General features: G+C 40.7%; 1 protein-coding gene across 1 annotated transcript in view; it reads left to right on the top strand.

Moving 5' to 3' along the window:
* Window positions 1–25,699, top strand: part of LOC149166597 (ribonuclease 2-like) — a 186,341-nt gene extending 160,642 nt beyond the window's left edge. Inside the window, exons 7-9 of the mRNA XM_089432703.1 lie at window positions 24,712–24,873; window positions 25,008–25,101; window positions 25,328–25,699. Of these exons, the coding sequence (XP_089288829.1) occupies window positions 24,712–24,873; window positions 25,008–25,101; window positions 25,328–25,401 (330 nt within the window). The 3' untranslated portion in view covers window positions 25,402–25,699. The remainder of the gene's footprint in view (window positions 1–24,711; window positions 24,874–25,007; window positions 25,102–25,327) is intronic.
* Window positions 25,700–26,109: the final 410 nt, after the last annotated feature.

Below are 26,109 nucleotides of genomic sequence, written 5' to 3'. Positions count from 1 at the left end.
AAGTTTTATTGATGTGATAATACTGATTCACCCCCCCCCTCTCAGTATTATTTCCATCACGCTGTCGCACTTCCTTGGACTTCAAATATCTCAAACCAGAGCAGGACTGTGTATATCTCAAACCAAATATCTAAAAGACATGCTCAAAAAATATGGAATGGAGGACTGTGCACCCATGAGCACACCTATGACCACAAACTGCAAATTGAGCAAAGATGATGACTCCCCTTTAGTGGATGCAACTCTTTACAGGTCAATGATCGGAGCCCTTCTATACTTAACAGCTACACGACCAGACATAATGCAAGCAGTAGGAATGGTGGGAAGATTTCAATCTGCTCCCAAACAATCCCATTTATTAACTGTAAAAAGAATTCTCAGATATTTGAAGGGAACTTCTGATTTCGGTCTTTAGTACCCAAAGAACTCAACACTGACTGTAACTGCATACACAGACGCTGATTGGGCTGGAAGTATAGATGATCGGAAAAGTACTAGTGGAAATACATTCTTCCTAGGAGACTATTTGGTATCTTGGCTCAGCAAAAAACAATTATCCATATCATTATCCACATCCGAATCCGAGTATATTGCTGCAACAGAGTGTTGTACTCAGATACTATGGATGAAGGAAGCTCTAAAAGATCTCGACATATGTACAGATCAACCAATTACTGTCTATTGTGACAACACAAGTGCAATCAGTCTCAGCAAAAATCCAGTGATGCACTCAAGAACCAAACACATTCCAATCAAGTATCATTTCCTCCGTGAGCAAGTAGTTGAACAAAACATTGTCCTGGAATATATCAGTACTAAGGAGGAGATAGTTGATGTTTTCACAAAACCTCTTCCTCGAGAAGCATTCGAACATCTACGTCAAAAGATGGGGGTTATTTATTTATCATCACTCAAGTTCATTCATAAAGATGTAGCAGGACAGGGAGAGCAGGTTGACAGGGGGAGTCTGTATGCATTCCTTTGCCATTGATGTCAAAGGGGGAGAGAGAGAGCAGAAGAATATTGCCATCAATAACAAAGGGGGAGATTGTTGGACACAGATTGTCATTGATGTTAATATGGCAATATTCAAGGAAGAAGACAAAGCCAAAGAAGAGGAGCACACAAAGCCAAGAGGAGTAGAGGTAGTTAAGCGTTGTATGAAGTTGCTGGTGAACACTGGTGAAGGCTGCTGCAGCTGTTGAGCACTGTTGAAACACTTGGAGAAAAGTTGTTGAAACACCAATTTCTCCATTGTTGAAACACCGACACTTGTGAAAAATTTGCCGATACACCAGTTTCAGCGTTGCTGAAACACCAGTTTCGGCATTGCTGAAATACCTCCACGACGACATTATATTTCCGCGTTGCTGAAACACCTCCGCGACGACATTATATTTTCGTGACACCATCAATCGAAGGTAATCATGAGGAAGATAAAGCGAATGGAGGAGGGAAGCTGGAAGCTCAAGTGAGCGAGGAGGAAGCCAAAGAGCCATTGAGTAAGCGGAAACGAATGGACAAAGGCATGAGAATGTATAAAACAGTAAAAACAGAGAACTGTTGTTGCTGTTGGTGTGGTGAAGAACCAGAGTGTGAGGTAGTAGAAGCAGCAGAGGCTGTAGAGGCAGTAGAAGCAGCAGAGGCAGGAGAGCAAGAGTGAGACAATCTCAGCTGAATAGTGTGCAACAGCATACCTGTTTATACCAAGGTTGGGTTGGAGCCTCAGAACTAAACTGGACAAAAGTCATTGGTGGTAAGTGCTCCTAAGTGCAGGGCCACTGCAAAACAGAGTTGGTGCTCTGGAGGTTGGAGCCTCACTGAAGTCCAAGTTGGAGCTTGGCAACTATTCACAATCAGATTTATACTTATATTGTATTTATTTCATTGCACTGTTTTGAGTTTTAATAAAAGCATTAATTACAGCTGTTGATTTATGTGCTCTGTGTATACATACACATATCTATATATGTTGTTGGCAATCACTAGAACGATTAAAAAATATATAAATAAATAGTAAGAAATATTGATTCACCCCCCTCTCAGTATTTCCAACACTAAAGACTTCTATTGATGAAGTCTAATTGATCTTAGAAGTTGATGAAGATTTAATCTTGGCTCTTGAAGTCTCAATGAGAGATTATAAGAGCAACTCGAAGGGATGGAGAGAGAAACATTGAACATCCGTTTTCTTGGCAGATCGAGCTACCCAGTTCACAGAAAGTGAGGGCCCAATTCGAGCCAAAGGGAGAGCATCGAAGAGAGGGAGAAACAAATAATTTGGGAGGAGGATTCCATAGAATTTTCTAGTAGTTTTCTAGTGTCGGAGAGGCAAGAAAAGGGAGGCTGAATTCCTCTGCAGAGAGAGTCATCCAAGCAGTGTGAGTTAGCTAGTGCAACAAAGCGAGTTGTTGAAAACAGTTCGTTTCAGTTGCCAGAGGTCAGATCTGAGTCCAAAAGGAAAAACAAAAATTTTCCAGAGGCAGAGGGGGGCTAGATGGCCCAATTGGAGGCAGTTCTAGGGTTCTACGATTTGCATAGAGTCAGCAGTGCGCATTCTGGCTAGCAGTGCAAGCAACCGGAGAGGGGTGCGAGTAGCCCAGAAGGGGCCGAATTGATTTGCAGACGAGATCCTTGATCTCCAGATTATTTTGGCTAGATATTTATTGGATGATTGCTAGTTGGGCATCCAAATTATTATATTCTCAATATTCGTTGCATAATAATAAAATAAACCCTCATCTGCAGCACTAGTTTTCCCTTCGGGAATTTTCCGAGGACGTTAGTCCAAAATAACAGTGTCATTATTTGTGTCTGTGTGTTTGTTTCTCAGTTCCTAATTTTACTTCTGCAACATAATTTCATTGTGAAGAATTGCAGTGTGATTTATTCGTTATTTGTTGTAAAACAAATATACTGCTAATAAGTTAGAAGAATAAATTCTAGTTGCTGCAATTTAAGGAAATTTCACATGGTATCAGAGCGTTGTTGATAAGATCAGAGGTGAAAGATCAACAAATCGTGCAGTTTCAGAGGGAGATCTGAAGCATAGGGTTCAGATCTACGCAGGCCAAGCCAATGGTGCGAATTATAAGGGCATGAAATTCGATTTCCAGATCTAGTCAAAGGAAAAGTTTGAATAGCCTTAGAAGCAGAGTTTGCAAGCAGTATGGTTGCTCGAAAGCAGATCAGTTGATTTGCAAGCAGATCTGAGCGCAGAAGATTTGCAGCAAGAGTTGTAGTTGCAGATCTACATAGGGAAGGAAGAGAAAAGCACATCGAAGAGATTTCCTCAAAGGGTTTCCAGTTTTTAGGAGGAGATCCATGATTTCTAGCAGTAGTAGGCTGAGTTAGGCTTGCTAGTTAGCCAATGCAACCTTCAGGAGAAGCAATGCATGTGCCAGATTCAGGAGAAGGACATCTGGAAGGTAGAGCGAGTTGCCTAGTAGAGAAGTAGCAGGCAGTGCGAGTTCCCGGAAGGACCAGAGGCAAGTGTAGGATCATATTTGCTAGTACAGGAACAAATCTGCGCATTCTAGAGGGAATGTGGATAGCAAAAGAAGCCCAAGCAAGGAAGAGTAGGAGATTTCCAAATCCAGTCTCCAGTTTATTTGAGTTTCACAGGGATTGCTATAGCAAGACTCAGGGATCAAGACAGACTTGATGAAGCCTCTAACTTTGGTGTGTGGAAGGCCAGAATGCAATTCATGTTGGATGAGCATGGTTTGAAGGTTTCGTGACAAATATCATCGCAGAGCCAGCAAATCCACAACAGTTTACAACCTTCAAGAAAGAAATGGCCAAAGCTAAGAGAATGGTCCTAGATGGTGTTCGGGATCATGTCATCCCGCATGTTGCAGATAAAAATACAACAAACACTGTGGGATGCCATCGTAAAGAAGTTTTGTAATAAGTGATTGTTACAACATAAAACATCATAATTTCAACAGACTTGACATGCTATGTTTTTTCTATCTTATGTTAATGCTTAGAGGGTGATATTAATGAAAAAGATCCCAAGATGGGCAAATGATTTTGATGATATGTAGGTATTTGTTGTAGCATGATTTTTTTGTATGCTAGAGGTCATCTAGAGCCTATTTGTTGATGTATTTTCAATTCAGAGATGCATTGTACTCTATGCTATTTTGGTTATGTGCACCCTTACATGCTATATAAATGAGAACTTGTAATTTTTGGACCTATGGTTGATGAAGATTATAACTACTAGATGAATGATGTTATATGGTTTAATCCATGTTTTTATTTTTTTAATCACTAATTCATCATTCTACATGCTTTTATTGACATATACGCATCAAAATATATAAAAATATATATTATATAAAATTGCTCCCGACCCGAGAGTTTTTGAAAATGTTGCTCCCCACTCCCACTTCCGCTCTTGCTTCCCGCTCCCAAGCAACCATGGTGATGCACAGAATGAAAACACAAAAGCAAGTTGGCGAGATAGATGCCGAAGAAGCAAATGGATGAGATAGTTTTGGAAGAAAAGGTGTTGGAGATGTGATTTGCAGATTCTAGACAATGCCCAGTAAAGTGGAAGAACAAATCAAACACAAAAAACACTTAGATTTTTGAGCAAGTGTCAGAAGTTTTAGAAAGGTAAAAATAATTTTGATGTAGTAGGCTAAGTTACATTGAAACAAATATGAGAACGGATACAGTATGGGGTTTGAAACTGATACAACAAATTTTCAAAAAATCCAGATATGATACAACAAAGAAACGATATATATATACCGGACCGTAAAAATTTCATATTACCATTCATCTTTTAGAATCTAGATTCTATATTTAAAAATACATAATCATCATCATGAATTCAACTTAAACAAATCATCAACATCAATGATTATTATAACATTCAACATATCATCAAGTTTCAGTTTCAAATTTCAATCATCAACATCATCACCAAAATTAATAATGCACACCACATAGTACAAATTACAAAATGAACTATGAGTGGCAGTGTACTATCATATTACATATTATGGTATTCAATGTTCATTGTTTAAAAGTTTAAAACATAATCATAAATTACATTTATGTATCATCAAATATGTCTTCATCCATGTAATTAAGATCCACATCAACATTTGAATCCTCTCTAGGATTGGTAGCATTGTTGCCATGTCCACTTGAAGATGCAATTATTGGTGCCTCCTCATCAAATAATGTCTTGAAAATGTAGCAAGCAAGGTCTTTTGGCTTGTGCCTTAGCCAGTGAAGGCCTCAAGTTGTCCTCGTGAGTTAGACTTCAGTTAGGATAAGTTATTTCCAATTTACTGGAATAGTCATCAAATTAGCATGCGTAGAGTTGGAGTTTTATTTAAGTGGAAGCCTTCATCAATTTGACTATAGAACGAGGTGGTAGTTCAATTAGAGCGAGTTAGTCTTCAGTCTTGATTGAAGGAAGAGCGAGTTAGATCTCCAGTGTTGGTTGGAGAGAGCACGAGTTAACAACTCCAGTGTTGATTGGAAGGAGAGCGAGTAACACTCTCAGTTAACTCGTTATCAAAGCTCGAGTTTTAAATTAAGTTGGGCCTCTTGACTTCGATAAGAGGACGAAGGCACAAGTAAATTACATTGTTTTGTGCACAAAGGTTTGTGACAAGACAAAGCTCATGAGTTAGTGTCTTCTAAAGAATAGGAGGCACAAGTGCACTAGAATTTATGAGAATTGGTTGTGCGCAGGTTGTGTGGAGTTGGGGTCCTAAAAAATAGGAGCTCAAGTGCGCTAAGAAATAGGGCCAGAAGTGCGCTAGGATATAGGAGATCAGTACAAGGAATAAGGAGGCCAAGTGTGCAAGGAAGGAGAAAAATTGAAGCAGGACAGTAGGGTTTGCAAAGCAAGTCAAGGAGGCAGCGAAGGAAGAATTTTGTGCAGGAATCGAGATCAAGTAGTGATCAAGGTAAGCCAAGATCAGTTGTATCAGTTGAGAATTGTGTGAGACGCAGATGTCGATTTGTGGTAGCATTGGATGTGCTCTAGCCACGAAATTTGGTGGAGAGGTTGAGGCACATGAGATCTCTAATACCCAAAAAGGGTTTGGGCAAATTCTAAACAATTTAGGAGATATTAAAATAATTAATATTTTTGATGGAGTCCTTAAGTCTAAACTTAGGGAAATTAAAATACTAATGTGAATTAATATAAAACTGTGTTAGAATGGTCCAAAAGACATGGATCAAGCCAGATCTAATCTTAGCCGTCGACTACGGACTTAATCTCGGCCGTTGATATGTCAACGAGAAAAGTATAAGAGTAGGCTTGAGGGTCACTTGGAGAGCACACCAGATGATCAGTCATTCTATTCTATAGAGCGGGGTTTGCTAAGAGAGATAGAATCAGTGATCGGAGTTGCAGCTGAGGGGCAGTGAGTACAGAGAGATAGAGAGGCAGAGATAGTGCCAGGAGATCAGCGCAGGAGCCAAAGAGAGTGACACAGAACCAGCCAAAGCTCACGCAGGGCCATGCAGAGGCAGCCAAGAGCTGCACAGTGCTTCAGAGAGGCCAACGTTGTTGACACAGAGGGCCAGAAGGCTGAGGCAGGGCCAGCGCTGGGCAGAGAGAGGCTGACGCAGTCCAGAAAGGTAGACGCTAGGGTTTCTGGGGCAAATTGGAGTTGAGGAGTTGCCGGAGGGTTTATCCGGGGTTTCAGCCAAGACATTTGTCTCAGACTGAGAGGTACTACTGCTAAGGGCATTCTCTATTGGGTAAGCCGGATTTGGCACCCAGATTGTACTCTGAAATTGCTTAATAAGAAAACCCTCAAATCGTTGCACCGGTTTTCCCTCATTGGGTTTTTTTAGGGACATTGGTTCAAAAATAACGGTGTCATTTTGTGTGCTTGTTTCTTTTTCCTTCAGTGGATGATCTGTAATATGTTGAGCATGCACTAGTGTTTATTTTTAGTATTTACATTGTAAATAACTTAAATAACGAAACAAGTAGGTAGGAATAAATCAGTAAAGTGCATGGAGGGTTTCTAACTGGTAGACATAGAAACTTCAACATGGTATCAGAGCATGGTTGCAGATCACAGGAGAACTAAGGACATCAGTCGAGCAGAGCAATAACAGCAAAAAACAGCTATCCCGAGTGACAAAAACTGTTTCGAGCAGAGCAGCAACAAGGGAAGGGTGACGCAGTGCCTTTGTCATCAAGGGTGAGCCAGGAAGAGGTAGCACAGAGGCTAAGAGAGGCAAAGGGAGACTCACGCAAAGCCATGCAGAAGCTAGGAGGGCTGACGCAGTTGGCTGAGGAGGCTGAGTTGCTGGTGCCGGGATTGCGCAGAGCCTAGGAGCTCTCACCTTTAGGTTGCTAGGGTTTAGGAGGCTGTGAGAAAGCTGCATAGTGGAGCTGGTGGGGTACTGTAGTCAGAACAGTACCTAACAAGGCAAGGAGGAGGGAGTTGCTACCGAGGGTTTCTAGCCAAGAAATCCAAATCAGTGGTGCAGTTACACAGATGATCAGAGTGGGGCAACTTAACATTGGCAGAAGGATTTCCAGGAGGGAAATCAGGACCCGGAGGGAGTCCAGAAGAGAACTTCCAGACGGGAAGTAAAGAGACTTGGAGGAGTCGAACCAAGAACTTTCAGACGAGAAGTAGACTTAGCAGGAGTCGAACAAAGAACTTCCAGACGGGAAGTAGACTCAGCAGGAGTCGAACAGAGAACTTCCAGGCGAGAAGTAGAGAGACTAAGAGGAGTCAACAAGAAGAGCAAAGAGATCGCCATGAATGGGTTGAGGGATCAGGACAGGTTGGATGAGGCATCCAACTTTGGTCATCTGGAAGCCCAGGATCCTTTTTGTTCTGTGTTCCATAAGTGCACCCGCACCACTTGAGCGGAAGTGGGGAGACATCGAGCTGTAGTTAGGCAGACTACAGGCAATGAGAGGCAGGATCCTCGAGGTACCCAGCCTCTTGGATTAGACCATGCTACAGTGCAGGAGTCCCGAAACAGCGCAAGGCTAGCAGGCTGCAGCAGTGCGAGAGGCACAGGAGTGTTGCACCAGTGCAGGATGGCACAGAGAGGTGTGCAACGGTGCGAGATACAGGGAGTTGTTGCAGCAACGCAAAGGTCAGAGAGGGAGCACTTGTCAGCCGCAGAGGGAGCTTCAGCATGAGTGGGTGCCTCTAACCCAAAAAAGAGGTTAGAGTTGGGAGATCGATTACTTCTCAGTAACTAAGTTGCAGTGAAGCAGTGGGCAGCACGATGCAACATGATGAGAGGAGTTGTAGTGCGGATGCAATGTTGGGAGAAAGGACCAGCAGCAGCACGGATGCAGAGGGAGTTGGAGTACGGATGCAACAGTGGTAGTGGCAGAGCCATGGGTAGCAGTATAAAATGCAGCAGTGTAGAGGATGATGGGCAGGAGGCCCAGCATCAGCACAGGGACTGATGCTAGATGATCAGGGTGATACTCAGTGAGGAGTATTGCTAGAGCATAGTCCTTGCTAAGAGGGAGTGTTGATTTGTGGTACCATCGGATGTGCTCTAGCCACAAAATTTGGTGGAGAGGTTGGGGCACATGAGATCTCCAATACCCATAAAGGGTTTGGGCAAATTCTAAACAGTTTAGAAGATATTAAAATAATCAATATTTTTAATGGAGTCCCTAAGTCTAAACTTAGGGAAATTAAAATATTAATGTGGATTAATATAAAACTGTCTTAGAATGGTCCAAAAGACATGGATCAAGCAAGATCTAATCTTAGCCGTCGATTAGGGACTTAATCTCGGTCGTTGATATGTCAACGAGAAAAGTATAAGAGGAGGCTTGAGGGTCACTTGGAGAGCACACCAGATGATTAGTCATTCTATTCACTAGAGCGGGGTTTGCTAAGAGAGATAGAATCAGTGATCAGAGTTGCAGCTAAGGGGCAGTGAGTACAGAGAGACAAAGAGGCAGTGATAGTGATGGGAGATCAGTGCAAGAGCCAGAGAGAGTGACGTAGAACCAGCCAAGGCTCACGCAGGGCCACGTAGAGGCAGCTAGGAGTTGCGCAGTCCTTCAGAGAGGCCAGCGTTGCTGACGCAGAGGGCCAGAAGGCTGATGCAGACCCATTCAGGGTGACGCAGGGCCAATGCTGGGCAAAGAGAGGTTGACGCAGTCCAGAAAGGCAAATGCTAGGTTTTCTGGGGCAGATTGGAGCTGAGGAGCTGCCGGAGGGTTTATCCGGGGTTTTAGTCAGGACATTTGTCTCAGACTGAGAGGTACTACTACCAAGGGCATTCTCTGTTGGGTAAGCCGGATTTGGCACCCAGATTGTACTCTGAAATTGCTTAATAAGAAAACCCTCAGATAGCTGCACCAGTTTTCCCACATTGGGTTTTTCTGGGGACATTGGTCCAAAAATAATGGTGTCATTTTGTGTGCTTGTTTCTGTTTCCTTCAGTGGATGATCTGTAATATGTTTAGCATGCACTAGTGTTTATTTTCAGTATTTACATTGTAAATAACTTCTTAAGTAACGAAACAAGTAGGTAGGAATAAATCAGTAAAGTGCATGGAGGGTTTCTAACTGGTAGACTTAGAAACTTCAACAACAGAACGCTCTCTCAAGAGAGACACATTGCTTTGTAATAGATTCAATTGCTCCAAGACAATCAATAAAATAACCACATCAAGCAAGCAGGTTTTCTCTGTTGGGTTTCTTGAGAAAAAATAAGTGTCAATTTGTGTGATGTGTTTTTATCTCTGTGTTTTTTTCTGCTGCATATGAATTGTTAAGAGACTTTGTATCTTGGTGAACGTAAACTAGGTTTCAATTTTCAAACATTCATCTAAGTAGTTGTAGAGTCTCATGGAAATTTAACATAGAGTCATATGAGACATGGCATTCAACGTCATATCGAAGTCAAGCAACTTTGGTTCCACATCCCATAGATTCACATGCCCAAATTTATCTGTCACTCTTATGTGACAGAAAGCGAAGGTTTGAATGAACATACACTAGTTCCTCAGCTTTCTTAGAGCCCAATCTATTTCACTTCACTGAATGGATGAAGCCATATGTACTCCAGTTCCTCTCTGCTAAAGAGGAACTAGCAACCTATGGCAATATTCTAATGGCCAATTTTTGGATATTTGGAAGTTCCCCACCATGGTAGTTCCACCAATCAATTGGACTTAATATAGTCTTGTCCCACATAAAATCAAGATCTGCACCCAAACCCTCTGATCCCACAAAATGAGCAAACTCTGAACGAATCCAAATCCCAATATTGAGATCTACAAATAGCTTTCTAAAATATTTCTTAAATCCTTGTGAGACTTCTGGGTCTTTGTTTGGTGCAGTTCTTTTTGGATTACTTAGCAACTCTGTAGAATAATATTTTGGATTCACTGCATAGGCCAAAAGGTGTAATGGGGTGATCATCTTGTTCCACCTTTTGGTCAATATATATTTTACTTCTTTGTAAAAGAATTCATCTGGGTCCTTCTCCTTGGCATTTATAACCACCCTTATTTTCTCTATCATGGAGTCAATGCCCTCATACACCTCTCCCAAATTAGGCATATTTGTGTCAAACATGCGTAGCAAATCCACAATTGGCTTAGTAAATGCCAAGAGGTACTCCACCTTATCCCACCATTCATCATCAACAACCAACCTTTTCATTGCTTGTGCTCTTTCAGTTTGGGATTGCCTCCATTGATTCCAAAGAGAATTGCATACCATTGATTGTAATGCTTCTTTCACCTGCATAAGCCTTGTTAAGACTATGATGTGAGAAGAAAAACGAGTCTCGACAACCTGCAAGTGCCAATGTTTCAATAAATTAAAAATCATAATTGATTGAATACCTATTATGATTCATGAATCATGACTTATTTGAGAATCCAATTTACATATTTGAATTTAGAGTCATAGAAATTAGAATTTATGAAATAAATTTTAAAGTTTAAGTACCTTAAGGAGCTCCAACTTTGCAAATTCCCTTTAGATGCCTTGGGACATGTGGTGGCTTGTGACGAAGGCTTGAATTTCTCTTGCCTCTTCAAAAATAAGTCGAATCCACTCAATTTGCTTCTCCATCTTGCTCAACATGAGGTTCAATGAATGTACAACACAAGGGGTCCAAAAGATGTGTTGATATTTGCCTTCAATAATTAGGCCTGCTACTCTACACACCATAGCATTGTTAGTTATTACCTGGACAACACTTTTTGGCCCCACCAATCAATTGCTTCAATCAAGATGTCAGCGATGAATTGGGAATCTTTCAGCTACCCTTCACAATCCACTACCTTAAAAAACATTGCCCCTTTTGGGCTCTGAGCAATCACATTGATCAAAGGCCTATTCCTTTGATCTTTCCATCCATAAAAAATTACAAACACCCTAAAATGCACCATGAATTACAAATGTGGTTTAATTTAGCCTCCAAATCTAACTTCTCAACAATCAACAATGTAGTGCGGACCTTCTCATATCTAGGGCTCTTGTACCCTTTTGGGGCTTCATTCATTGCTTTGATCATCTTTTCCCAATAAGGAGATCGCACAAGGTTAAAGGGAAGGTCATTTGCATAAATGCATTGACCTATAGTTGCATCTGCCTTCTCTTGAGCATCATTATTAAAACTCTTTTCAAGCGGTCCCAAATTAGACCGCTTTGAACCAGGGTTGCCAATTCCATAAGAGGGAAGTGGAGGCTTTGATGAAGATGCTCCCAACCTTGTTGGTTGTTTGAATTGAGAGGTAGGATTTGCCTCTTTTGCTTTAGCATACGAGAAAACCCTGCAACAAAAAGATTGTATGCGATCCAAAACAGAAAACAAGAAATATTCGATGTAATAACCCAATAGAATAAGACTTGTATATGCATAATATTTTATTAAAACACCTGGTAAAGGAGATCTACAACATGGGTTTGCAAATCCCCCTCCGTGGGATGGGTCATGTTGCTCACCACCTGTGGGTAGTATATATAGAGAAATTTTTTCTCCTAGATGGTCCTCAGCCAGCAGCCCCTTGCAGCCCCCAGATAGCTCGATGTACCGTTTTCTCCACCACCTGAGCTAGCCATATGGTCACTCGCCCATCTATTATGAATGCATGTTTGAAGGTGGGCCTCCCAATCCCAAAGGTATCACTTTTCATTGGTATAGTTGAATAGTTTTCCTTACTTGTCATGGGCATGAATTGGTGGGGGGATTCGGCAGAAAGAGTGGGTTAGGTTTATATTCTTGTCTCCATTGCCTGATTTCATGGTTACCCTTGTATCTTAGTCACATGGGATCTCCTTTACTGACCATTAGCTTTAGGGTTGGCACTACATGGGAAATCTCGATTTTGGTTGCATGGTGCCGCCTCCCAATACCACTTACAATACTCCCTTTCCACTTATTTGAGCCCCATTCATCTCTTTTCCCATCCGGGTCTTCATGTGTCCACTAGGTCTACATAGGGTTAGCCTCCCCCTCCCCTTGTCCACACCTTGGGTCAGGCCTTGGAACGATGCCTCGAAGGTTGATGAAGCGAAAAAGAAAGTAAAAAGCATAATTTGGCCTCTCTCAACAAGAAATGTACCACAAAATGCAAAAAATGGTCAAGACAGACAAATTTAACATGTGGGCAAAAGCCAAACATGAGCTCTACCCCTTGTCCATGGCCATCACGTTGTTCCTATGGGCCCTAGATGAGCCCCCTCCATCATTAAGGAACCCATGCTTGTCCCAACCCCTTGTGGGCAATGAACTGCCCCACCTTAAGGGGGTATCCACTATTATATACTACACATCATGCTCTCATCCTTGGAGCCCCGAGCGGTTATGAAGAAGAAAAATCAATCAAAGGCAAAAGGCATATGAAAAAGGGTGGAAAAATAAAGGTCGGAGTAACTCATGTACCACGATTTGCTCCCTCCTACACTCACACCCAGGTGTGGGCTTCCCTTGTTATAGCTACCCCAATGCACCTTGACATGTGGTCTGGATGATTCCCTGATCACCACTCCATTCCATCATTATATCTTTTGCCACCTACCTCTTAAAGGATGTACCATGGACTTGCCACCCCCTTTAGAGGTTGAAACCACCTAATAGGGTCCTTGGTTAACCCCCTTTTAAGCTTGGAGACACTTGTACTTGCCAAAGCCCACTATGGAAGGGCATGCCACTATGAAGTGCCCCATTCATCCCATGACTTGTAAGCATTATTAATTGATTAATTTAATGATTTGTTGTATTGGAGGGCAAGGGGACACATTGGATCTTATGCAGGATTGTAGGTGGGTCTTCATTTAGGGCTTGGTCTCCTATATGGGGTCCTGGTCCTTCAGAGGGCCACATTGGCACTTGTAGGGTGAGCGTTGAGAGCCATGGGCCTCCACCATAGCAGACAACACTTCATGGATCCCTAACAGTGTTCATTGATTGCTCGTGTTCCACCTTTAGGATGAGGATGATGCACCTGGTCCACCATGCCCAGCCAGCTCCACAGTTGCACCATACACTTGGCAAATTCTCTAGGATGCCCCCACTACAGATGTATGGTTTATGTCGTCACTCGAACCCTTATAGATGGTCTACAGGCATATTTGATCCATGTGGGGACCCATGAGGTTGTCCTTGTGCCCCCACACCCAGTTGGGAGCACCATAGGTTCCTGATTGGATAATAAGGGGCCAACTCTTTGTCCACTATGTTTGGAGACCTTTACTTCATCAGGGCACCCTTTGGACTTCATTAGGCCTCCTCAAAGGCCCAACGACTCATTCAGTTGATCATTCGACCCTCTTGAGAGGCTTATTCGTGTATTATTGAGCTATTTGGTGGGCTTGTCACCAAAAGTTAGTGTTATTATGCACATTATTTTATTCTAGGGGCTAAATTAGGCCTAATTAGCTAAATCAAATTCATTAGGAAGTGTATAAATAGAAGTGTGATGAAATCATTTGATCATCATCACTTGGATTGATCATTCTCTCTTAAGATATTTTCACTGTTCTTTTTGGAGGATGAAATTGGATGTATGGATGAATTTTGATGTTTGGATATCATTTTTCTTGGAGCTTCTATATTAGCATATGATGATGACGGGATATACTTGTTCTCACATGTAAGTGCTATTTTAATGCTATTTTGTCATTCTTTTCTATGTCACATAAATGATGTTGGGATTTTCACTATACTAGGCCGAAATTTTGCTGCTTTTCTTTGGTGAAAGGGTATAAATTTGTCTTTTATTAGCGTTGCATCATGTTATGGGCCATGTTTTAATAAGTGAATGTTCCTAGAGATATTTCATTTAAATTTATATTGATAACTCATCACACATTGCACATTGAAGTATAAAGACCTTGAAGCAATTTTCCTTATGCCCTAATTGCCATGCGGAATTGTCCTAGAGGCCTCCTTGACTGAATGAAACCATCCTAATCATTGGAATCTTCTTGACTCCATTTCTCCCAAAGGAATAGGCATTGGTCTTCCATAGGTGATGACCTGAAAGCATATTTTTCTCACCTTCTCCCTTCTTTTCTAGGCCTAGCCTACATAGGTCACCTAGGGCATCACTTATCTCACAATCTGGCCATCCAAATACTTTGATTTTTGGTCCACAGCTGCACTGCAGTTTTCTCTAGAGGCCTTCCAAATTTGAATCAAATCCGACGGTGGGATCTCCAGATATTTCAAACCCTAGATCGAGGATCGTTTCTTGCCTTGGGTTTCCCTTGGCTAGTGACCTCATTGATATCTTTTCATCAAGATTGTTGAAACCTCCTCCTTTGATCTCCTTCTCCTCAATTAGGTCAATCATACCCTTGATTGATCAACTCCATCCCCTTGACCTAATTGCGGGTCCACTTGGTTCTGTGTGGTCCCGCAACCTCTTAAAGGAAACTTCACAAAGACCACCTGGAATCCAACTTTCCCACAAAGATTTCTTGGACTAAGCCCCTCCATTACAAGTCTTACTTGCAAAACCTAGCCCTTGAAATCCCCTTGGCCCTTCTTAGAGAGCCTTTCACCTTGTTTTTAACGTAAGCAAACCACAATTTGAGTCTCTCTTGTGAATAGGCCTTTAGGAATCACTCTCTCCCTTTATTGATTCATTCATCTAGTGATTCCCTTCATACGGGGTCTCCTCCCATTGGTGAAAGTCCGTAAAGAGTAGAGAGCTTTAGCTGAGGTGACAATGGTCTATTGCTCCATTGTTTCCCTTGACCTAGCAGTTTCTCCTTGAGGATCACCCTCTAGGACCCTTGCTAGTTTGAGTGGTAATAGGTCCTTTGATGTCCTTGTACTCAACGATCTATTCTCTCTCTCAATGTGTGAAAAACCCAAAACAAAGAATGGAACTCAAGTGGGAGCTCAGATGTGAGAAGACAATAATGGTGACGATGATAATGATTATGGTTAGGTGTAACTACGACCCAAGAGCCTCGTCTTGTTCTTTCTGATATTTTGCAATTTTTTCCTTGCTTAAACCTTTTCCCTTTACCCCATTCTCTTTAGGTGGGCCAATGCATATTCAAATCCCATTGTTTCTTAATGCAAGTAAATGTGCTTTACCTCAGGTCTAAGTTGCAGGAAACGTGGCCCTAGGGGTCGTTTCCCCAGGGGAAACGAAACGAAACGCGTTTCCCCGTACCGTATGGCCTGGAAACGCGTTTCCGACCGTACGGCCACGTTTCCCGAAACGGAAACGTGGCCGTACTTTCGGGAAACGTGGCCGTACAGCCGGAAACGCGTTTCCAGGCCGTACGGGCCATGTTTCCCCAAAAAAACAGTTGTTTTTTAATTTATTTTTTTTTAATTTGTTTTTAAATTTTTTTAGGGTTTCCAGGATGTTCTAGAAACCTATTCTAAAGTTATAAAAGAGCAGTTTGTCTCATTCTCTCATCACACTATTCAGCAAGTCGTTTCTCTTGGAGACTGGCAGTTGTTTTAGCTAGGGTGTTTTGAGCAATGAGCAAAGTAGATTTCAGCAGCAGGAGAAAGAGATTTCAGCAGCAAGAGAAAGAGATTTCAGTAGCAACAGATTTGGCTCAGCTACAACCATATTTCTCTTCTCTTTTCTGGCATTTCGGGGTAGTCTCAGCCACATATAATTAATTTGGGTAAGCCACATTCATTTTTTTAGTTTTTTCTTACTATTTCTTCAATTTTTCTAGGGTTTAGGCAGCCAAAAATATGAAAAACGTTTTTTATTGATAGATTTGTTTTTTAAATTTATTTTTGCAGCAGATTTGGCTCAGCTACAGCCATATTTCTCCTCTTTTCTGGCATTTTAGGGTAGATTCAGCCACAGAAAATTAATTTGGGTAAGCCACATTCATTTCTTAGTTTTTTTCTTACTATTTCTTTAATTTTTCTAGGGTTTATACAGCCAAAAATATGAAAAACGTTTTTATTATTTACAGATTTGTTTTTTTAATTTATTTTTGCAGCAATGGCTTCCAGCCAAAGTGCAGCTGCAACTTCAAGCCCTAGGGCCAACCCAAGGGCTGAATATTATCCTCTTTGGAGGCATGTGACGAAGCTTCAAAGATGTGGAGGTGGTGGCTCATGGGAATGGCGATGCAATCTTTGCAATAATACGTACAAGGGCTCCTACCCAAGAGTGAAGGCGCATCTATTGCATGGAGGAGGACAGGGGATTTCAGGTTGCACAAAAACATCAGATCCGTTGGTAAGGAGGGCATATCAAAGAGAGCAAGATGAGGCGGATGGTACTAAGAGAAGGCATGATGACCTTACTCAAGCTCCATCTAATATTGAGCCAAGGATTGTAGCTGAAGCAAGAAAGAGGAGAGCTGGTCACACTCAAGAACATGAACAACCAGCACCCAAAAATACAGAGGCCCAGGGGCATCCCATTCAGTTCAGGATAGCAGAATTGCTAGATTGGTGAATGTGCAAGCAAGAGAAGAAGCTGATTCCAGAGTGGCTAGGTGCATTTATGCATGTGGTATCCCATTCAATGTTGTTCGCTCTCCTTACTGGCAAGATATGATAAGGGCAGTTAACAAAGCTCCTCAAGGGTACAAGGGGCCCAACTATGAGAAAGTCAGAACCCAGCTTCTCAAAAATGAGAAGGAACTTGTGGAGGAAATTTTAGCTCCAATTCGTTCTTCCTGGAGTAGCTCTGGGGTTACCATAGTCTCAGATGGTTGGACAGATATGAGGCGCAGACCATTGATAAATATCATTGCCACTTCCCCCAAAGGAGCAATGTTTATCAAGGCAGAAGACTGCTCAGGAGAGGTGAAAGATGCACAGTTCATTGCTGATGTTATTATAAAAGCTATTGAACAAATAGGGCCTAACAGGGTGGTGCAAGTTATCACGGATAATGCACCAGTTTGCAAAGCTGCAGGTTTAATTATTGAGGGGAGGTATGACCACATCTTTTGGACACCTTGCATTGTCCATAATCTGAATCTGATCTTAGAAGAGATCGACAACAAAGTTTCCTGGATAAAGGAAGTCACAGGGGAAGCAAGGGAGATTATCAAATTCATCACCAACCACCACCAGTCTCAGGCCATATTTCGAGAGTACTCCAAATTGGAGTTTTTTTTGTTAATGGAAAAACCTGTGAGCAATTTAGGAAACCGACGTTTCGGACTAGCTAGGTGAGTCCATCATCAGGGCAATGAGTCCGAAACGTCGGTTTCCTAAATTGCTCACAGGTTTTTCCATTAACAAAAAAATTCTACCAGCCTGTATGGATTCTCTCTTTAACACCAAATTGGAGTTGTTAAAAGTTGCTGAGACAAGATATGCCTCAAACTTCGTGATGTTGCACCGCCTTGTTGAGGTTAAGCATGCATTAGTTTCTATGGTGGTGAGTCAACTTTGGATTGAGTGGAGACAAGCAGATTCAGAGCGGGGATCTATGGTGCGTAGATTGTGCCTTGATGAGGATTGGTGGAGCAAGGTAGATTTCTTGCTAAAGTTCACAACCCCTGCATTTGAGCTTCTCCGGAGTGCTGACACTGACCAACCTTTCTTGGGAGAGGTATATGATGGCATGGATTCCATGGTTGAGAAAACTATGGAAATCATTTCGCAGGAGTCTCCACAACTTTTGTTTGTTGATGATCATTTTGCTGGTTTGATCAAGAAAATCATTGTTGACAGGTGGAACAATTTCAATACACCATTGCACACTTTAGCACATGCTTTGAACCCCAAATTTTATCATGAGGAGCTTATTGCTAAAAGCAATGGGAAGAGGAAGGCACCCCATAAGGATAGAGAGGTGGCTACTGGGGTGAAAAAAGCACTTATGAGAATGTTTCCTTCTCATCTACATAGGGAGGTAAAGGAGGAATTTGCCAGTTTTGCTGCAGAAATAGATGATTATGCAGATATATCAGCTTTGGAGGAGAGAAGCAACATGAATCCAGTTAGGTGGTGGATTTGTCATGGAGCAAATGGTGTACATTTGCAAAGCCTTGCCATTCGTATTCTTTCACAAGTGGCAAGCTCTTCATCAACAGAAAGGAATTGGAGCACTTATGGTTTTATTCATTCTGTGAAGCGCAATAGGTTGGGCTCACAGAAAGCAGAGGATCTTGTTTATGTGCACTCCAACCTTCGCCTTGCATCTCGTAGGGGTCCAGAATACAACAGTGGTCCTTCTAAAGAATGGGATGTGGATGCAGAAAATCCTGATTTGGATCTCTCTCTTGCTGCCCTGAATATTGAGGACGATTCTAGAAGTGGAATTGGTGCATCATCTTCTTCAGCACCACCATCCACTGTTGAGCATTCTGCTGCTTCTATTTTTTATGAGAATTGTTATGATGAGGATTAGTCTTTTGTGACTTGTCTCTATAGTTCTTGCAGCCTTATAGTCTTTATTGTACTTGCAGCCTCATATACTAATATAAATAAAGGCTGATTTTGGATTTTCCAGTTCCTATATTTTTATTTTCATTATGTGATTATTCATGACTCATGAGTAAATGTGATGTAAATTTAATCTTAATGTTTAAATGTAATAAATTATAATCATATAATGTAAATGTATCATTAATGCTTTATGATTGCAAATATATATATTAATAATTTTTAAATATTTTTAATATATATATATATATTCGCGTTTCCCCGTTTCCAAAATTTGGGGAGGTCGCGTTTCGTATCGCTTCCCGTTTCGGAAACTTGTTTCCGTTTCCCCGTTTCGTGCAACTTAGCCTCAGGTGTATGATCCCGTAAACACCTTTTGACACTCGCTGCAAACCCATACCAATGATCCGCCTCCTTGGATCTTCCCTATAGGCTACAACAGTTACATATTTCCTAAGTGGTGACTTTGGATCAACTTTAGGGGCCAATTCAATTTCTTGTGCCTCATTACGAATGGATGAACTTGAAGATGCCATGATGATGATGTAAATGGAAACTACATAATAAAATTAAAAAAATTCTTGAATTTATTTCTATTTATATTTCAAATTTCAACAAGCAACATGTTACATAATCTACAAATTTATATTTCAATATTTCAACTTTCAAGCTTGAATCTTGATTAGAACTTAGGAGTAAACTGTAAATACCTCCAATCTCCAAGCTCCACACAATCTCTAGGCTCTAGCAACCAAGCTCCATTGAATCTTGATTAGAACTTAGGAGTAAACTGTAAATACCTCCAATCTCCAAGCTCCACACAATCTCTAGGCTCTAGCAACCAAGCTCCAAGCACTAATAGCCAAGGCTCCAAGCTCTCCTCCAAGTTGAGATGACCTCCTCCTCCAAGCGACAACGACCTCCTCCAACTCCAAGCAGGGAAATACAATTATGCTTCCGTTTCTGTAGATCTTCTTCCATCTTGTTACTCAACAGGAAAATGGGGTCCACAGAGTGTCTGACTCTGCTGGATAATGTTCTTCTCTATTGAAAGCAACCTTCTTTTGTTTCTTCAACAATTCAGCATATATGTACCTTCTTCAACAAAGGTTTTTAATTTTATCTTTTGGGTTGCAACTTTGATGGATTTGTGGGCATCCCTTCTCTTCTGGTTTGTATTGTGCTCAAGTTTTGTCCTCTCCTCTCTCAGTCTTCATCTTCATTCTCCTTGGATGCCTTTTCCCATTTCAATCTTTGCCAAAAACATTGCCTTAAAAGCTTATTTCTCGACAAGCAATAGTATGTGCCAAACAAGGAGCTCAGGTATGCATCAAAACAGCAACCTTCTGTTGGTGTCTGCTACAAACTTTCTGGTGGGCAACTCAGCCCCAAACCTTACATGGGTGTCTGCTGCAAACTTTCTGGTGGGCAACTCAGCCCCAAACCTTACATTGATGTCTGCTGCAAATATTCTGGTGGGCAACTCAGCACGAAGTTCCTGGCTTTGATTTAATAGTAGAAGCAGTTAAGATGTTGAGAATGAAGAACGAAAATAATGGGGGAAATCAAATACATTTCTTTATTCATTAGTAAGCTTCAATACATGTATAGGACTTTATGAAATCAAACCGTTCTAATTACTGCCAGCTATTTTTCCATGCTGACACTCAATTCGACACCTCGATTCCTATGTGGACTCCCAAGTAGATGAAAGCTATCCACTGAACAATGGTTACCATCGATTAAATTGTATGGGAAGGGTTAGAATCTCCTCTGTGAATTAGGGCTTCTGAGATTTTGCAGATGTCAATTCTAGCCCCCAGTTTGATCTAGGGTGGGGTGGGGACTGTGAAGGTATCCTAGTACTTGAGGAGCTGAGCTTACTCTTGATGAAATTGAGTGGATGAAATTACAAAATTGCCATTTTCAGGTTCCTAAATTTCAACTGAGTTTCTCCTCCCTAGAAGCACATTCATAAGATGGCTAAGAGGAAACAAAGAGAGCTTAATTATCCCAAAAGCTCCACAAAATTCTCAGCAAGAGGCTGAGAAAATTCAGAAGTTAATATCTAGCCCCAGCTTCTTATTTGTCTATTCTGATGTTACTTGCTCATGCTCTTTCATGTCTTTCTCATGTCTGTTAGTTTAGCTTATTTTTTGCTTTCGGAGTAGCCTTAGGTACTCTTGCAGGTGCTTATTTTTCTTCAGTCCAACTGACCTACCTTTTTGGTTATTTGTTGGACATTATTATAATAGTCTTATCTTATGTTATCTAATATCGAGTGCCCTACGCTGGCTTCTTTAAAAAATTTGGATACCTTGGATAAAGGCAGGCATCCTTGTATTCATGGCAGGCTGTGGCCAAACTTTGTCATAACTGTCACCCTGTGGCTTACTCAACCAACCTTGGTGGACCTCAATCAATTGGTCTCTACACTGTTCCAAATCACCTGTCTACCTCCAGATGTCATTGGAGGCATCTGAAGGACCTAAAACCCCTATTTTCTAAGGTTTTTGCTACATCCTCTCTTCAGGGTACTTTCTGTGTTAGGAATACATAGCTCTAGGGCAGTATTAGCAGTTCTTTTTTCGGACTTTACCTAGTGGGAAACTGAACACGAATGCCCAGCATAGCAATTTCAATCGTCGTGACAAGTGAAGGATTATTTTGTCTCAAAAGATTTTCTGGTATGAACTTTAGGATATTTCGTTGTCATTTTGTATTTTCTATCAATATTTGACTAGAAAGATCCTGTTTTACACAGCATAGATGTATCCAGTGCAACATAATAAAGAGTTCACTCATTTTGTGGGATTATTCTGGATTTCTTTTTTCTTCTTTTGGAAAAATATCTTACATCTACAGAAAAAAAATTTACAATCAGAAAAGCAAAATGCTCAAGGGTATATACGATGAATTTAATAACCTTTCCTAAGAGCTACTAGATCAGAAATAAAAGCAGAAAATTCTATGTGATCCAACGATTGGGCATCTCTGATCAACAAAGCTCCTTTAGCCAAAAGTTGATGGCATACCTCATCTTTCAACAAAATTTTAAAAGTAGACAGAGATAACCTTCTGATTAAAAGCAAATTTACACCTGCTTTTTCCATAGTGCAAAAAACACCAAGATGTGGAAGCAATGCCAGAACCCTAGAAAAGCAGGCCAAACAAGAGATCAACCAACAAAGTAATGCACCAATGCACCCTACCCTCTAGTAACACATCGTGCCAATCCTTCAACAAACCCCAACATCGCTTGGCAAACTGGCACTCCTAGTAAATATGCTTGATGATCTTTTTTTGCTGGCAAACTTGGCAGAGGCCATTCAAGAGACCACTCCTGGCCAACCTGACCTTGGATGGTATCCCTTGACATATGACCAACCAAGCAAAAATTTGCAGATTGTAGGAAGCCTCAGTGTCCAAACACTCTGGAGTCAATGGACCCAATGGTCCTCCTAATCTTTATACACCCATTGTACATTAAGAACCCAGGGAGAGAATATGTCTCTGATGAAGCACTGAATACGTATGGCAGGAGTCATATTCAAGAAGCAGACAGCCAAAGCTCCAACCGCAGTCCCTCCAAAACAGCCCAAGCATACACATGTTCATATTGAATAGCTCGAACTTCGGAATAAAGCCTTGCAGCTGCATGATTAAGAGGTGATCAGTGTTCAGAAGACCATATCCCAGAGTGGATCTTTGCTGCCCGGACTTATATTCACCGTGGGGTCATCAATAGGTACTCGGGTATCTGTTTAGGGTTGGGTTGTCACTGGTAGCCATGTGGGCTTGGTGTCTTTAGAGGCTGCAAAGCAAATTACATGTTTGGCTTCATGAGGACCTGCCTTTGCAGGAAAGTTGACGGTGGTTGGATGTATTCTTTTTCTTGGTGGTAACCCAGTAGGGCCCAGTTTTGGCAGCTTATGCAGATTCTGAGGGCATACTTGTGGACTATTCTGGGTTGATTATCCATGAGTTTGATGCCATTTGCACTCTGGCAGTAAGATTTCATCTATGTTCGACCAAGACTCCAAGACAAGGGGATGCGGGTGTGGGGAGACTCACAAGGGGGACGTGTGGGACTACCCTCAAAGTTAGGGAAATTTAAGGGGGGCGAGGGGACGTCAGGGTATATACTATATACTTTTACACACACACACATATATATTCAATAATGAAAGTATAAATACATTGATCCATACATAATTGTTTTAAATAATGAAATACACTAATCCATACTCATCATTCATACTGAGGTATATATCATTCATCCATACACCACAAGATTCAATAATGAAATACATTGATCCATATTCATCATTCTAGATTCTAAATTGATTTAAAATTTAAATTCATCATTTTAGAATCTAATTAGTACTAAGCAAAATAGACTATAGTAGACACTGAAATTTGAAGACTAGAATAGTAAATTGATATAACTGAAGCTCAAAAATAGTAAAGAGTGACAAGTCAAAGAATCAGTCTAAGGCCATCAATATCTAGAGTCAAGACTCGAAAATTAAAAATGGAACTGAGCATTGAAGGAGCGTCGCCGAGGAGGAGAGACAACAGATAACCGGGAAGTCAAATAATACTTCGTGGTAAGCCAAGTAGAGGTAAGCTTGGTAAGTCGAATGAGTGAGTTAGGGATTGCAAATTAGTTTAGATTCTTATATTTGTTATTATTTTTCTTTTTATTTTTAATTTTTTTTTAAATTTCAAGGGTTATTATACAAAATTGAGGGGGAAATGTCCCCCTCAAAAGGGATGATTCTGGACTTGATGCTTTTGATTAAATGCTAGTTCCAGGCCCTCATATTTGATAGAATCGAATGGAAACATTGTAGTGCCCCCAATCCTGAAATCATGAAAACTGTTAAGTCTGCTGAATTTTGAATGGGATATGAAATTCTATTTTCTCCATATGAAGTCCAATGAGGTTGGAACGACTCTCAAACATCTTGAGTCATTTCATGGTAATGTTAAAAATTTAAGTAAAAGTGATTTTAACTTTACCATTAATTACATAGCATTAGTAAGGCCCTAGGTTTGAATATTAAGCTCTCCACTCATAAATTATTATTTTCAACCAAAGTTAAGGGGGATGCCCAAAAGCACCCTTTTTGGGGAGTCGTGTCCCCCACATTGAGGAAATGTCCCCCCTACATCTTACCCAAAAGAGGGATGTGAGAAAATGTTTCCCCAAACGCCCCCGTCCCAGGTGCGTGCAGTGTGAGAGGTGCGTGCACCCCACCTTGGGGGACACGTCCCCATGGAACACTGGATTCCATGTCCAACAGAACTGGTATTAAATCTTTTGGATAAGAAGTGAAGAGTCAAGAACAAATATTCTTAGACACCCCAAGTTTTTGTTTAGTCCCAAGTACTAGCAATATTGGCCAGTTATCCCAAAAGTGATATATAAAAGATTCAGTATGAGAAGAGGATTCCTCACACAGGCCAGGCTATCATGACAATGCTATGGAAATTACTGTTGGATATACAAACAAGCATGGCACCCTATCTACTGCAAAATATCTTGGATAAACCCATTCTGATTATGCTATCAATTAATGGTGCGGACTAGAGTAGTCTGGTCGCTCACAAGGCTCATAACTTTGAGGTCACAGGTTCAAATCCTGTCTCCGCCAGACCAGAACATATGAAGTATTTTGGTCCGGAAAGGATCGCTCTCTCCATTATCATTTTATAATTGAATGATAAGTGAGGAAAAGAAACGATCAGCACATTTAATATATGTGATGTAATCAGCATAAGATTTGAGTTGTCAAATGTTGTCATTTGAAGAGAACTGATATTCAATTTTTAAACCTTGAAACATGTCTTCTGTGGCAGGATATACTTAGTGCAGCTGGATATAGCCCAGACAATGGTAAAGAATATCCAACTCGTGATTTAATCGCTGCAATTAGAAAAGCTGTAGGGGCAACGCCTTTACTTGTTTGTTCGCAGGGTGAAGTGATGGAACTCCGAATTTGCTTTTACAAAAATTTTAAGGTTTGGGTTTTTTCTTACTTTTTAATAATCAAGCAGTACTCTGGTTCTGTGTAGAGCCCCTTTCTGCATTTTGCTGTTCACTTTTGCATCAGCCTTTGGATTCTTCTTAATTTTGATGTTTGTTTCTGCATCAGCCACGGGATTGTGTCATAGAGGACACACAGCGGATGAAACTGTACAAAAGTTATTGTCCCCGGCATGTTTTGTTACCTCAGTATCTCTCATCTGGTATTAAATATGATTTGTTTCAATATGGGTTTTTAAAAAACAACGCATATGTAGAGTTTGTTAAATTAACAATTAGTGAACAGTTCCTCTGAACTTCAGCTACGTGGTAACCTTTATGTACAAGATTCTTCATTTCAAATTTGTCAGTATTTTCATAATTGTAACTTGGATGTCTGGTATTGTGGAATTTCCTAGTTAATCCTTTTGCTGTGCATTGATTTGGCAGGGGGGAGACAACAAAAGCTGCTGAATCTGCTTCATCCATTGTTTGTTCTGTATGATAAGATTCAGGGTTATTAAGCTGTAAGTTGTAACATATGTGCTAGATACATTGGGCATTTATAGATAACGCTATAGAACAGTTGGTTGTTCGGATCTAAATATCTTTTTTTCATACTTTCAAGTGGTACTGCTGTTTTAATGTCCTCTGTGTCGAGCTATTTATTTGAGCTAAGATTTGTTTGCTCAATACATTGTCTGTAGGTAGAAATCTCTAAAATAGGTTCATCTGTTTAGGTAATAATTACATTATTATTTCTTCATGGTGTTGTGTATTGGGGTACTCTCGTATTTAAAATATCTGTTACACCATTTTAAATGATTGTGTATTTTAGACCCAACAATTATCTATCGAATATCTGGAACTTACAATCAGATCTCTTCTTTTTTCTATACAAGAGTTTTAAAAATATGCCTAAGCAGAGCCAGTAGATATTACGACCTTGTTTGCAAAATTGGAGATGGCACAACAGGGCTGCCTAGCGTTCTATATTTATTTGAAAAACATTGTTCTGCTCTACTTTTGTTCTGATGGTTTTTTAGTATTAATGGAAAGAACTATCAATGGAAAAATGAAAACAATAAAGCATCATGTAACTAATCACTTGCTTTTGTCCCGTTAAGGTAATAATAGGATTTGTAAAGCCTGGACACATCTTCACAATTCAAGATATCAAAATAGTTTTTAAGCTTCTAGCTTAAGGCAACGCAGACGATATTGAAAGATAT

Source organism: Pinus tabuliformis, chromosome 5_1 (genome assembly GCF_031772625.1).
Source record: "Pinus tabuliformis cultivar Carrire ecotype Pingquan chromosome 5_1, CPIR1, whole genome shotgun sequence".
NCBI lineage: Eukaryota > Viridiplantae > Streptophyta > Pinopsida > Pinales > Pinaceae > Pinus > Pinus tabuliformis.
The sequence above is the reverse complement of the archived record's forward strand: the minus strand, read 5'-3'. Positions and strand labels throughout refer to the sequence as shown.